At 43.0% G+C, this 14,884-nt stretch overlaps 1 protein-coding gene across 7 annotated transcripts in view; it reads left to right on the top strand.

The window, feature by feature from the left end:
* Window positions 1-14,884, top strand: part of CUX1 (cut like homeobox 1) — a 283,475-nt gene that overhangs the window by 213,211 nt on the left and 55,380 nt on the right. For 2 of the 7 annotated variants that reach the window (XM_086475308.1, XM_086475307.1), the window contains exons 18-20: window positions 2,081-2,907; window positions 4,352-4,517; window positions 5,180-5,236. The exons of the other annotated variants lie outside the window; for them this stretch is intronic. In XM_086475308.1, coding sequence (XP_086331434.1) covers window positions 2,081-2,907; window positions 4,352-4,517; window positions 5,180-5,236 — 1,050 coding nt within the window. The remainder of the gene's footprint in view (window positions 1-2,080; window positions 2,908-4,351; window positions 4,518-5,179; window positions 5,237-14,884) is intronic. 7 annotated transcript variants of the gene reach the window in all.

Here is a 14,884-nt window from a genome sequence, read left to right as displayed (position 1 = left end):
TTTCTGTCTATAAGACATCCCAAGTTACGGTGACACGTGTAATGGCTTGGTGGGGTCTCTGCTCAGCTCTGCCTGCTCTGCTCTGCCCTGCTCCCGGGGGAGCGATGCTGTGGGATTTCTGGACACCTTTTTCCACGTGCAGAGCTCAGCCTTCTTTGCAGCACTGCAAACCTGCAGGCAGTCACTGCAGGATGAACCTGCAAAATCCTTTCTTCTACCAGTTTGGCTCCTGTTTTCTCTTCTCTTCTGTGTAACTCAGGCCCCAGGGACACAACTGCATGGGAGAGAGATCTGAATGGAGTTGTCAGGGTGAAGGTCACGAGCTAGCCAGCCATTACCAGTCACATAGTACCATCGTACTGTGGACATCATGTACTGAAATTATAATATAGGCAGACTCAGTTCTAGCTTTTATGAGACTGTATTTTTGGTTACAGAATGTATTCAGTGAATGAACTGGCAAATCCAAAAAAGCATTTCCTTTCCCAAAAAAATTATTAGTTTGACATCTTAGCCCGAGATAAGTTTGATTTCTCATTGTATGCTGTCACATAGTTAACGTTTCTGTCTACTCTATAGCCCTCTCAACTTTAATTTCCAGTACTGCTAAAGGGCTGATGCTGAAGTCAAAAGTACTGTGCAATACTTTTGTTCGGTTTCTTAAAGTAAATACTGATTTACAGTTTCAGATAGTTGTCTTTTAAATGAAAACTAAGCTATCTCATGGCAAAATATAAAAGACTAGTTAATATACAATTTAAATAATAGGACTTTATACAAGTAGTGGTTACACAGAGAAAAATACGGGCTGTGCGCAGGAAACTGCAAGCGTGTTGTTCAGTAGCATGTTTCATCTGAGAATCTCAGACTTCCTTTCAAATACTAATTCAGCCTCAAAACTCCCTGTGAAACCAGTAGATAAAACAGAAGAGGTAGTCCCACTGTCTGTTTTCCCATTCCTTAGCTTTTCATGTATTCTATAGCATGTGACAGGAAGGAATGTGGGGAAGCAAATTCAGAAATGTATTCAGATGAGGCATAATATTACTAGAATAATAGGCAGCATGTTTCAAATCTTAGTCCACTTGGAGGCCACTTCTTGCAGTGTATGGGTTCCCTGTTACTACCTAGTGCTTCACTTTCCCCATTCTTTGAGGAGTAGCTTTGGGTAGAGGAATTGGTTTTCAAGCACTGGGGACCTCAGTGGAGACTAACTTAAATGGAAACAGATGCCATTGCAAAAACCTCCTGGCTCTGCAGAGATAATGCTACACCCACGTTCCAGTCTCTGCTCGTCCCTGACTGCTGCAGCACAGCCACATGAGTCCTGGTTCTCCACTGAAATACTGCTTTTAGGCGTTGCCTCTTCTGAAAGCGCCCGTGGCTCCATTCTGGGGCTTCGGCTAAGGCAGGGAGCGATGGCCAGGCATCAGCCTGACTTTTGTAGAGCTGTTTATTTCAGTGGTTTGGACCATGGAACAAGAAAACAGGAAGCAGGAGCATTATTTAGCTTGTCAAATGAAATAATGACGTCTCTTACTAAAGTTCTTCCTTTGTTGTAATTTGTGTGTTATGTTTTTGGAGGTAAAAGGACTCTATTTATATTGCAAGAGGGTATTAATAGTCTGTCCAGGTGAATGCAGCTGTGTTCAGTTTCGAGCGTGTGTTACAGTTCATTTGTGGAGACAGAAGTGAAAGCTTAAATAGCTTGTAAATAGAACTATGAAATGTTATTGACCACTCGGGGGGGGGGAGGGAGAGGCAAAGGCTTGATTTTCAAAGGCATTTATTTGAAAATTTTTACAATAGTGGAAAACATGCAAGTAGTATTAAACTTCTGCAGTTGAGTCTGTGCGTGCAAATGTCCAGCACTTTGGCAACTATAAAAATTTTCCAGTGAAGAACTTTGGAAATCTTACCTTATTTTGAAAAGTGCAAATCTTTGCTTGGTGAAAACTCCTCCCTCCCATCCAGAAATGTATTGCAGCCCTTTTTCTGACAGGGAAATATTTACAGTAGCACATGTTGAATATAAAGCGTATTCCTCTGTTGCATTTAGTCTTTTGGTTGTTTTTCATAGCTGAGCCGGCTCAGCCGCCTTCTGCATCTAGCAGTGGCAATTCTGATGATGCTATTCGATCCATTCTGCAACAAGCCCGACGTGAAATGGAGGCACAGCAGGCTGCCCTTGAACCTGCCTTAAAAACACCACCTTTATCTCAAGCTGACATTTCTATCCTGTCCCCCAAACTAGTATCTACACCTGCAATGTCTACGGTTTCCAGCTATTCTCCTTTGGCCATATCCCTGAAGAAACATTCATCTGTCACTGATTCCAGTATCTCTGCCTTGCAGAACCTCTCTGGGCTCAAAAAGGAGCCTCAGGAGGCGCCTGTTTTAGAGCTTCATGGAATAAGTGATTCTGCCCAGGGTATGTTGAGGCATGTTAAAAATGAGTTGGGACGTGGTGGTGTTTGGAAGGACCATTGGTGGAATACTGTGCAGCATGAGAGAAGAAATACAGCTCTTCCCGAAGATGTAAAAGTTGAGGAAGCCAGTGGTGGAAAAGAAAAGGCCAGCAATCAGACTAGGCCAGATCGTAGCCAGCTCCAAGGACCATCTTCTTCAGAGTATTGGAAAGAGTGGCCAAACGCTGAATCTCCGTACTCCCAGAGTTCTGAATTGAGCATGACTGGGGCGAGTCGCAGTGAGACACCACAAAATAGCCCCCTCCCTTCATCCCCTATCGTGTCTTTGTCAAAGCCATCCAAACCTTCAGTTCCTCCACTGACACCCGAGCAGTATGAGATTTATATGTACCAGGAAGTGGATACGATAGAGCTAACGCGGCAGGTCAAAGAAAAGCTAGCAAAGAATGGCATCTGCCAAAGGATCTTTGGGGAGAAGGTAAAGAACTGGTTCTCTCTTGTTACACCAGGGTTGTGAATGTGCGCTCTGCTCCCTGCGTTGGTACGGAGCTCAGTTTAACGGAGGGGGATATGCCACGTGTGTCTTACGGAAAAATGTTTTTGCTTTGTACGTTAAGTATTTACAAAATAAGCTCACGATGGAAAGTATTACTTTTCCTGTATTTTGTGAATTGCATAGGTTTTTGTGCAAAGATTGGCTTCAGCCACTTGTCCTTAGAAATGGGGCCCCCGAGTTTAGAAGCATGCAAAGCTGAAGCAGACGTTATTGAGACTCAGTATTTCATGCTCAATGTAATGAATTCATGGAATATTTGAGTAATACCATTGTCATGACTGGAGAGTCTTAAATTTGTTATAAGTGAAGATTATGGACACAAGAGCATTTTTCCTTTTTGTTTTAATATTTGGAAATGCGCACAAGGGTGTTTAAACAAGCACACAGAAAATCCCCCACCTCTCCTTAGTCTTAAGTCAAGAATTCACAGTCATTTCTTATACCTGGTGCTTGGTATCTTAGTGTGCTTTGAGACGTTTTTAAGCAATGTTTGATTACAGATACGCGATGCATGATAAGGCTTTCTGAAATTCTCACGTTGCGGGCCCTAAGCATTGAACACGTGGGATTTCGGGGGGTTCCCAAGCACCAGAACACTTCCCAGGCTTTAAGAAGTGGCAGACATCTGGTGTTTCTTCTTCCTATGAAGAATCGAATCAATATGATAGTATAATAGGAGCTGGCATCGCACTGTTACCTGTTCACCAAGATGTAAAATGAAAAGCCTGACCTCTTGGGGTCATTAAAGATCCCGTGGCAGCTTTCATTAAGTATGATTTTTAACCCCTGTGCCTGTGCTGAATTCCAGGCAAGGAATTGCATTCTGCCCATCTGAAATTCCCCTTCCGCTGCCGTCGGCTGTGCTCGTAAATATTTACTTATGTGGAGCAGCCACTGCTACAGGTGAAAACACACATCATTCTAATTCATGCCAAAAAAAAATCAACCAAATATAGGCCTAGTCTCAAAAGTCCCAATTATTTTTGTGTGAGAACAAAATATATGCCAATCATTTCCTGTTTCATCTGCCTGTGTGTGCCTGGACTCTGTGTTTTTCCTGTTAGAACTGATGAAACTTTTTGACACAAAATATGAAAAGCATGCAAATCGTGCACCAGCCTTCTGCCGTGTGTGCTGTCACTCGGTTCCGGCAGGAAAAAACCCACGCTCCAGAAGGAAACCACGGCAGGAGAAAAGCATTTCCATCCGAGTACCTACAGATGTCATTTTGCAGTTTTACTAATTGTCCCCATAGAAAAAAAAAACGATTTGAGCAATATAGCCGTAAAGGAAACCAAAGTGACTTCAATTACCCCCCTTCCACATCAAATGTGTTAACGTGCCGTTCTTGGTTGCTTCACTTCAGGTATTGGGGCTGTCCCAAGGAAGTGTCAGTGACATGCTCTCCAGGCCAAAGCCATGGAGTAAATTGACCCAAAAAGGCCGAGAACCATTTATTCGTATGCAGCTCTGGTTGAATGGTGAGCTGGGACAGTGTGTCCTGCCTGCACAAGGGCAGCAACAAGGACAAGGTAATTAAAATTCCACTATGTTGTTTGAGTTGAGGAGGAAGAAATCTTCTCTTTTTTTCTTTTTATTTTATTTTTTTTTAAATTTCCAGTAAGCAAGACTTGCGCCCGGTGCTAGTCCAGGTGTTACTGGAAGTGGCAGCGTCCACCCTCGCAGCCCAGCCCGTCCCTAGGGGCACATGCTGGGAATGTTTACAAACGAAGCACTTGTTGATGTGTAATTGATAAGCAGCAGTCACCAAGTTCCTAGTTGGGATGATACTGTCTAGGCATGAGTATGATACGTAATTCAAAAAATTTTGGCCAAAGAGCTGGAAAATCTCGTGCACTGTTTTCTAGGGTTGCATAGGGGATTTTTATTGTTCCTAGGAGAGTATCGATTGCTTTCTCAGGAGGTGAGCTAGAAGAACGAAGCTTTAAAGGGGGAATGCTGTGTTGCAATTACGCTTCTATTGTGGCGCCCTCTTATCCTAATACCTGTCGATACAGGAAGGCCAGCCTAGAGCTTGGCCGCCGTTGTGCCCTTACCGTGCCACTGACTTAAACGAGCAGCGTGCCCTTGCCGAGATGAGCGGTTTGCTATTTGTTGAGCCTGCTTACTGTTGAGTTTGTGGTTTGGCATCTCCTTTTATTGTTCCCTGATTTTCCTCTCCTCTCTTATCTAGTCCTTCACTCTGTGACATCATTACAGGATTCCCTACAGCAGGGATGTGCAAGCTCAGGTAATCAGCTGGTTTCAATGATTTGCTCTGAAATAATTCTCTGTGCTTTTGTTACATTTCTTTTGCTTTGATGCCGAGAGGTTTCTCGCGTTTTGTTGTATCATACACGGGTCCCTTCGATTTTTATATTAACACAGTTAATTCCTCGCTCTCTCCTTGTTGCTATGGCAGATGTAGGGAGTACACATATTTAGCTGCATATATTAGGTGAAGAGACTCTGTCTGATCTTAGAGATCATTGCCTCTGTAGGAGTTTTTTTACCATAGTTCAGCTTATCAACTTGACATGTGACAATGGTTGTAAAACAAGCCTTTCGTTTGTAATGTGATCTGCATACTCCAGCTGCCCTATTTGCTGGCATATTTTTTTGCCACTTTCATTTGCACAAAATCTGCTTTGTTAATTTGAAGGGGAACAGACCGCGTTATGCCTTTCTTTTTCAAGCTTTGTTAAATACTCCAAACCGGCCTTTTTTTCTCCCTCCCCTTTCCGTTTGCAAAAAAGCAGATGCAGCAAAGAGGAGTGTTGAAGAGAAGTGAAGTGCTAAAGGTTTTATAAGATGGCCACGGTATAGGAAGGAGGCTGGAACAGAACAGCTGTGTTCCTGCTGTTAGATACCAAACTCTACCCACACAGACTTTTTACCAATGATGTCCTTAGCTGACATAAACCACTTGGGCTGTTTTGTACTCTAGAAAAAAGTACTTCTGCACTGCTCTGTACTTAGAGCCAGTGCCCTGTATTGGAGAACTACGGCATTTCAGGCTAGAGAGGAGGGTGGGATGTGTCCTTCTTGCACCTTTCTGCCATTCTGAAACACCTTTTTTTTTTTTTCTTCTGGAGCTTGCTGGGTTTATTCTGAATATCCCAAACTGCTTTTTCTCTCTACTGGGAAACTATTTTGCATTCTAAAAGATTTTACTAGAGGAAAATCCATGAAAGTACTCAGTTGACGTTTTTCTTAAGAACCACCATTGAAAATAAATAGATAAAGGCAAAAAAAAAGAAGATGCCCCTGGTAAAAACAAGCCATGAAAAGAAAATGGGAAAAAATTATTTGCAATCATAGGGCTATTGTTACTTACAGCCAAGCATTTAGCAAAGATGGAAATTTCCTGTGACATTTTATACGCTGCTGTTGATTAAAAGGGTGCCATTGACTACTACTTTGTAGCATCAATACTGCGCAAGAGTAACTGTTACAGTTGTAAACGCCTAAGACAGCATGGAAAACATGAGTAATTAATTGTAGCCGTTTTAAGAGGAATTTGAAATCAGAGGAGCTGGGAAAAGGCTACATTGTTATTGCTAATCATCATATTTATGACTAACTGTAATTAGAAAAGATGGAAAGGCGAGCCCATGGTATTAAAACCCGACCACCTTATGGATTCCCATGAGGATCGCTGGTAGCTGAAAGTGATTTCCTTCAGGAAGTTCAGTTTTGCTGCCCTGATATTTTGCTTCCCTCCCACACTCCCGATCTCGTTTGTCAGTTCCTGCCCTTGAGCTAATATTTTGTGAGACGACACATTCCTATCAGCTAATAAAATCATATTATTGATGATCGCCCTCCTTCCTTCCTTAAAGCAGACTTACAAATGAGAAAATGGGCTCATGCCCTTTTCTTCCTCCTTTCTGATGATTAAAAATAAAATTGTTGTACAAGACATTCTTTTCTTGGTGCCTTTCTCTGTATAAAGCAGTAAGGAAGGTTGTGACACCATGCAGAACAAAAGAGCGAAACCAAGTTATTTGAATGAGGAAGGGCAGTTTGGTAATTTTCTTTTATTAGCAGCTGTTCTGTAATTAAAAGCGCAGCAAACAGTTTGGAAAAGGTAATAATAATTATGCATTTGTGAAAGATCCTCCACTCCAGGGCAGGAAAAAAAAAAGGCAGCTCCAATTTTCTGGTCTTCTGAGACATTTCCCAGGAAAATGAAGGCAGAAAAGGTTGCATACTTGTAATTTTAAAACAGAAATTAATCAGAACAATTTTGAAACGAGAAAAGGTCTGGAGCCTTTTCCATGTAATATAATTGGCTCGGAACTTGTTGAATGCATGAAGGGAAAGAAGTGAAATTAAACTAATACATTCAGTGGCTCCTGAGTGCTTTGCCAAGAAGGTCTTCAGCGTACAGAGTGTCAACATGCATAGTAACGTCTCAAACTTTTATTAGCTGTGAGTATTTTCATTACTGTTTGGCACTATTCTATCAAACTAGCAAGATTTTCTGGATTTCTGACCCAGTTAGTTACACTTCTAGATCATAAGGTTTTGATTAACACCTCATTCATGAAAATCTGTTCTTTTGTCCGGTAATTTTCCATTGTCACACGTGGACAGATGGACCCATCAGTGTTTTGTATGTGGGAATGAGTGGATAAGCATGAGAGGGGCAGAGAGATAGCAAAGAGTAGCCAGGCTTGTTTTTCTTCTTTGAAAGCTATATTTATGAATTTTGCAAAAACACAGTCTATACCAAAATTGCAGCCAGCTACATATCTGTATTTTCTGCCTGTGACCTTTCATCAAGGCTTTGGCTTTGATGATTTTGTGCGAGTTTCAGTGAACGTGTTTTACACAAAAATGGTGTCTGTACCCTAGGTGGTCAAAAATAGTATCGCTGTGCCTTTTCTAACATTTTTTTCTGTGTATTTCTTTCCACCTAAATGCTCTAATGCCCTTGGGTAAATCTGCCTTTTTAATGATTTATGTGTCAAAAGCACGGACCAAATCACATGGAAAAAAAAGTTGAATTAGTGTCACCCAACTGCATCAGCATTTTTTCATGATGAATTTGGCCCTTATTTAGTTGCATTACTGATGATCAGAGCTGGGTTGGGTTTGGACGGTAGCCATGTGCCAGAAGACGGTTTATGTGCTTGGATATTTTTCTAAATACTTGTACTGTATATAGCTCGTACTGGTTTGCTTTATTTTGGGGTCTTATGTACTGAGCCTCTACATGACAGTAAGACAAAGTTTCTTCTTTGGTGCTGTTGAGTTCGTAGCTACTCCCAGGAAAGCTGAATTTTTATTCACTTTTGTATTTATCCTCTGTGAAGGACACATACTCTCTATATACTACATTAAAGACTTGCAAATACTCAGTGGGAAGAAGACGTGCCTTTTTGGTATGTGTTTCTGTAAGGGTCGCCTTATGACCTAATGTGGAAATCTTCATTTGCCGATACAGCTGCGGGTGATCTCAGGGGATTTTGAATTTCCCTTTTGTTTGTCTTCCTTTCTGGGTATCATCCATCATTCCTAACCTCATGCTGCTTAGCAATAGTAACACTCATGGGAGTTGAAGAAAGGATTATAGCAGCATAAAATGGGGAGCTAATTAGAGCTTCTTTCAAAATCAGAATCTAGCTTGAGATAATTGCATATTATCTGGTGATTTAAAAACCCAAGATCTACTGTATTTAGATCAACTAAAATATGCATAAAAGCTTTATTTTCAAAATAAAACATTTGTAACAACAGGGAGATCACTTCTTATCATCCCTTGGGGAAGAAAATCTCTGAAAAAAAGATCAGAATGCAATCTATGGGCTACTGTAGTTATGATATTAACAGACACATTGCGGAATGATGACAAACCCAGGTGTCCATTATATTTTTATTTATGTAATACATATTCCTCTAATCTTTTTCAATACAGAAGCTGCTGAGCGGGCAGGTAGTTAACTGTGTACTGGGTAGATCTTCCCGTTTACCTGCTAACAGAAGGATGCTGTCACAGTGACTGCTCTGAGAGAAACAGAGTGGGGAGAGAGTGTGTTTCAGGTTTGCAGTCCATATTCAGGATTGCCATCCTGAAGTGCTTATGGGAAGAGCTCACCAGCCACATGGTGGCAGTCGAGAAGCTCTTACCCCCAATTTCTTCATGGTTCATTATTTCTTACATTTTACTGTTTTGTTTTGGGCGGGCAGAGCTGTCAGAGACGGTGCTCCAGAGCAGTTGGAGTTAGCACGTGGAGAGCCGAGTCCTGAGTACCTAAAGGCCGCAGAAGTGATCAGGGCAGAGATGCTGGCAGATCTTCCCACATTTGAGCTATTTTTTGTTGTTGAATCAAAAAGGAGAGATTATTTTGCAGTTACTTGCTGACATTCCAGGTTAATAAAATTGTATGACGTGAAAAGTTTGTGGTTAATGTACTCTATAAAACGGAAGCGAAGGGAGATCACGTGGCTTTTAATAGCTGAGTAGTTGGACTGCAAGAATTCCTGGCGTAGATGGTTTATGTTTGATCACCAGTTTTTGAGGTTTTGCATTTGGCTGAGAAGATTGTCTCCTTTTGTGATAGGTGCAAATGCATTTTTAAACTTTGGAGATGAACAACTAAGCCGAACAGTTACCTTCATGCTAACCCTGGAGCACACTGGCACGTATTGGTGAAGTTCCCACATTCTTTCCCTGCGGCTTGAGATCACGGCTCTGAAGCAGTTGGCCATGGCTGTCTTGATTTCAAACCATAGGATATCAGTTGGCTCCTCGTAAGGGCAGCTGTTGTAGTCTGTCTGTAATGTGTGTGATCATATTCTGTGCCATTTCCCTGACATTTGGACCATGAAAACCTTCCTGGCAGCTTTTCTGGTACCATAAAGCTGGGAGAATCACTCTCAAGGCACCTTACTGGGACCTGAGAATGCAGTGTGAAGTCAGCGTTTCAAGTTGTTCTCAGCACAACATTGGCTGTCGTTGCTAGCCATCGTCTGGCCATTTCTGCCTCTTGCCTGGGTCTGTCCTCCCCAGGCTGTCTTGCGTGGCCATAGTCCTTTGTCCATCAGCGATGCTTTGCAAATAGTCGGTACTTGTAGAGAAATTCTTTTCAGTCCATTGAACCAGCCAGTGACTGAACTTGCAGAAGATGGCTCCACCTTCATTGTGGTCGTAGCTTTAGTGTTATAAAAGTGCTAAAGTGAAATATATAATTATAGAGCGATCACTGTTTTGTAGGCAGATAATCCTTGTGGCCAAATTACAATGACAAAGCACCAATACACTTTTCGTGTTAATACAGCAAAGAGGAGACGCATGCTGGCTTCTGAAGACTTAGTTAATTCGCTCTGAATGGCAGTTATGGGTTCGTAGCGTTGGCTTTGGAGAAGTTACCCAGTCAAGTTGCAGCTATGTTTTGTTTCTGTGGTTAGTTTGGGAATGTGGGTCCTTTACACGCACTCCCCTTTGGTGTGTGGGGAAAAGAACTCCAAGCAAGGAGCTGGTGTGCAGCTCTGCAGGAGCATTTAGCCAGGCACACTAATGCCTCGCTCTCAAAAGTCGTCATTTTTAAAAATCAAAATTCATGAATGAATATGGGTTTTTTAAGCTGTATGAAAAAAGAAACTTTCCTGGCCACTATTGCTGCTTCGCTTCTTAGGTAGGTTATAGGAGTACCAGTTAGCGTAGTAGCTGCTAAATGGGGGTGTAGTTTGTGAATACGTGCGCTGTAACTTCAGCATCAGCCTGAGCGTTTAACTCCCTTGCACTCTCTTCAGGCCTTGGTTAAAAGAAACCATGGCCATTAAATAGCAGAGCTCTGTAAATTCCACTGTTCATCATTTCATTACTTACTACTTCATTTCATTAATTACCAGCATTTTCTTTTCCCTCCGCTTGTGCATTTGGAGATGAGCAGCCTCCTTTGGGGAGGGAGCCCACGTTCCCTCCCTGCTCCCAGGCACGGGGGGCTTCTCCTGCCAGCTGCTAACCGCAGAGGAGCTGGGTGGAAACTGATGAGCTGATACGTTAGAAAGCCAAATATAAAAATAACTGGAGCAGCACTGAAAGGCGAGCAAGGCCGTCGCAGTCGTGCTGCGGCGCGGGAAGGCCAGGCAGCTCCAGGGGGGGTCAGGAGCTGGGGTGATGGCCGGGATCTGTCCCTCGTGGGCTGGCAGCTGCAGAAGACGTCGGAAAGACTCTTCTCCGAAGGGAGCAGGTATTTTTCTGTTGGCAGTAGGAGGCTCTGGCAGCTGGCAGAAGCTCACATTGGTCTTCTAGTTGCTTGTGGGAGAAGGAGGGGGCTGCAGGTCCAGCCCTCGTGGCCATGTGGCTGCCACTGGTGGGATGGAGATAGCCACTGCGCCCTCAGCCGCCCCTGGCAACAGCCCAACCGCTGCTCGGCAAATTACAAAATGCTCCTCCGCTGGATGAAAATTACCTTGCTTTCAGTTCAAAGAACAGATAATGGGCTATTTTCCTCACAAAATACTGGAAAAAAGGTGTGCTAGCACCGAACGCGCAGGTTGTTACTGCTGTCTCGTAATGGGGATGGAGCTTCGAGGCAGCTGTCTTCTCCACCAAGTAGCTCTGAAGTAGGGAAACAAACAGCCTGTTAAGGTTCTAACAGTGAAATCCTGTTCTGATTATAGAGTCATATATTACTTGATAGCAAATCATTCCCAAGAAGAAAAAACACAAAATGACCAGAAAATTAATCTTCTAAGTTACCTTCTAGCCTGTCCTTTGCGTTAGGGTGCGAGAAAAACTGATGAATTTTTCTCACCTAATTTGATGGGTATTGGAGGCTTTTAAATTTGCCAGCAGCCATCCAGAGAAACAGCAAGTGAAAGAATCCAGTGATTATTTTAAATCTGATGAGAAGCAATGAAAACAGAGCAAAGTGGATTTGAGATCAAATTTAAATAAAAGTGAAAATAGAAAAGTATCCAATTAAAAGGCCTAATGAAAGGAGAAAATAGAATGACAACAAGAAATGTGAATAGGCTGGAGTAGCACATATCCCATGTTTATACTTGTCAAGATACTGCTGATAGCAACTTAAAAGGTACTTGTTTCTTTGGTGGTATCTACAGTGCCCTGTAGCGGGGTTGAAAACAGTGAGTGCTCCCCAGAATAATTCAGGCGCTCTTTGATGCTGTTTATTGGCAAAACCCGGACTTGACAAAACGTCCCCAGTTTGCTGGTGGTGCTCAGGGTCTCTCCAGTGAGGCCGCCCCAGGACAGCAAGCTGCTTTGGAGAGTACCGTTGTCCTTGCAGGGTGCTCTCACCGCCTCCCCTCGCAGGTAGCCCAGCCCACCCAGGACATCCCTCTGTGTCACGCGGCACGAGATGGTCCCCGCTGGTGTCTTCTCCTGAGGTGCCCCCCCTTGCCTTCCCGCACGCGGACGGGAGGTTGGGATGGGTGCGGGGAGGGGAGCTGCACGTGGAGGAGGTGTGAGATCAGCCGCAGTGTAACTGCGGGTGTGTTGGGTGTTTGTTTCTCTCTTTTACCCCTCTGGAACGTGGGTCCTAAAAATAGTGCAAGTTTGAACTGGCAGATGTTTCATTTGTCCTTTACGAGAGGACCAAAATTAGCCTCTCATTTGGCACCTAAATAAAGCAGCTTCACTGCCTTTATGCGAACTTTGCAATTACTCTCTATTGAAGTTGCAACGTTTTGTTGTGTTTGATGGGGAAGGGGATTATGTAAGCAACACCAGCGCCTAAAAAACCACCAGACCTTGAAAGAGAGAGGACGAACAAGAAGGAGCCCAACTGTTTTGGTTTGGGGTTTTTGGTTTGGTTGGTTTTTTTGCTTTTTCTGATCTGAGGCAGGTGGGGGTTTTCCTAATGAAGGTTTCATTTAAAGAAAAAAAAAAAAGTAACTTGGAATTGCTCAGAGAACTGTCTATTGTAAAGGTAAAAAAAAATCTAATAAAAGGACAGCGATGGTTTCTCTAATTTTCAGAGAAAAATCTGCACAGAACGCCTGAAGCTGGGTTAACAGTGGGACTCCCCAGGGGCAACAGAAAGATGTTATAATCAATTACCACATCATAACACTGATGTATGATAATTACTGAGTGTTCCTCCTGAGATAGTGCAGCATTTGGCTGGGATGCGGCTCTTTCATGGTCCACTGCCTGATTAATATGCAAATAATAGGCTGATTGCATGATGAATGCAGAAAATGAGTTCGCTGATAACGTGAGCACCGAAGCGGGAAGATGATAAATTACTTTTACTGACTGTCCTACATTAAGTACCCTTTCTCAACAATTTTATCACAAATTAAGTAAAGCAGTATGGAGAGATTATGAGGATGTGTAAAATAATGTACCTTAATAGCTTTTATAATATTGTTGCGCACCACGTAAATGTCATTTTGTTTCAGCACTTTAGGCAGTGCTCCTCCCGAGGAGGAGTGCCGTTGGTATGGCGGCGTTCAGGGTCACTCTTCTTCGACTGCTTGCTTCTAAGATGAAGAACAAGCCATTGTGCTGCGGGTGTTAGACAGGACTTCTCTGTTGGGGCAGGAAGGCAGTCGTTAGCTCCGATCCCTCCCGTATGTGTCCTGCCCGTGGCAAATGAATGTCCACATTGTCTGGCGGGGGAGACCCACTCCAACGCAGCGCACGGTGCACATGTGCATTCTGCTTCCTGCTCTTGTCTGGAGCAGATGAGAGGTTAAAATCTCGAAGGAGGATATAGAAATCCCTTCACACGCAGGCCTGCGACAGGAGGACAAGCAGTCATAAACGTGTTAACAAGTTAAAGTTAGTCTCTAATCACAAGGTCACCATAAACTGCAGCAGAACCTCTAAAAGCTCTAACTCTCTTTTCCAAAAGGTATTGTGCACGCGTTTATTTTGGTTATACTAAAAATGCAGCTGTATGAGGCTGTGGCATCTTGATTGATTGCTTTCCTGACGTATTTGTTTTAATATTCAGGAAATCCTTAATAAAGCTTCTGCACACAATCTGTTTTAATAATAAGGTTATTGAAAATATTTCCCAGCAGTTATTTCTAAATATTGACTTCTGATGAAGTTACGGAAACACAGAAAAAGCTGAATATTAAATAAAATTAGCAGAGTAGAGCAATGTCTTTTAAAGCAGCCGTGATTTTGCCATTAATCTCCTAATTTAAAATCTGATTTCTTTTTAGAAAGAGTTTTTTAGTTGTTTAAAGGTGATATGTATAAACAAAAACTTAACCATTCGCACTCTTCAATGCAAAGGCCCTACGTTTGGCTCAAGAAGTTATGTGTGAGCAGGTAGGCGTTTGAGGAGATTATCCCCCTGTGCTTGCTGTGTCATTGACCTCTTCCATAGACTCTGCTTTTGGCCAGTGAGACTGCGAAAGGATTCGGGGCTGTTGGCCTGACCTGAGCATTGCTCTGACGTTTCTGATTGTGTGTCTACATCCAGCTAAAAAAATTCTCAAGTTCCTTTTTTTTTTTTCCTTCATTTGTTGTAAAACTGCACTTAAGATCATGGCTATGTGGAGACCTCGTGCTTCCCTGTAGGCCATTTCAAAGATGGGCCGTAATGCTTCTTATTTGAGTTTTGTCAGGTGGTGCGGTTGTGTGAGGGGTTGGTGTTGTCTGTTCCAAAGTCTGATAGATCTCAGTGCAGCTTTTCATTTCAATTTATTAACTCCAGTTATATCTTTCTGCACAACATTCTGGACGTCCTGGATGTTCAGACTGCCCTTCATAGTGATCCATACTCCCCATCCACGCCGCAGTGGACAGCCAAGTACCAGAGTCCTCCCAACTCGGTAGAAGGTTGATGGTTTGAGTTGCCCAGCTCTCTGTGACGTTGCTTAGCCGTTCCTCTGGTATGAGCAGCTGGATTTGCCTCCCCGCATCCAGGTGCAGTGTGGTGCATACGTTGTGCGGAACGGAACT

Source organism: Leptosomus discolor, chromosome 18 (genome assembly GCF_034619465.1).
Source record: "Leptosomus discolor isolate bLepDis1 chromosome 18, bLepDis1.hap2, whole genome shotgun sequence".
NCBI classification, from domain to species: domain Eukaryota; kingdom Metazoa; phylum Chordata; class Aves; order Leptosomiformes; family Leptosomidae; genus Leptosomus; species Leptosomus discolor.
Note: the sequence above shows the minus strand (reverse complement) of the source record. Positions and strands in the feature narration are given on the sequence as shown.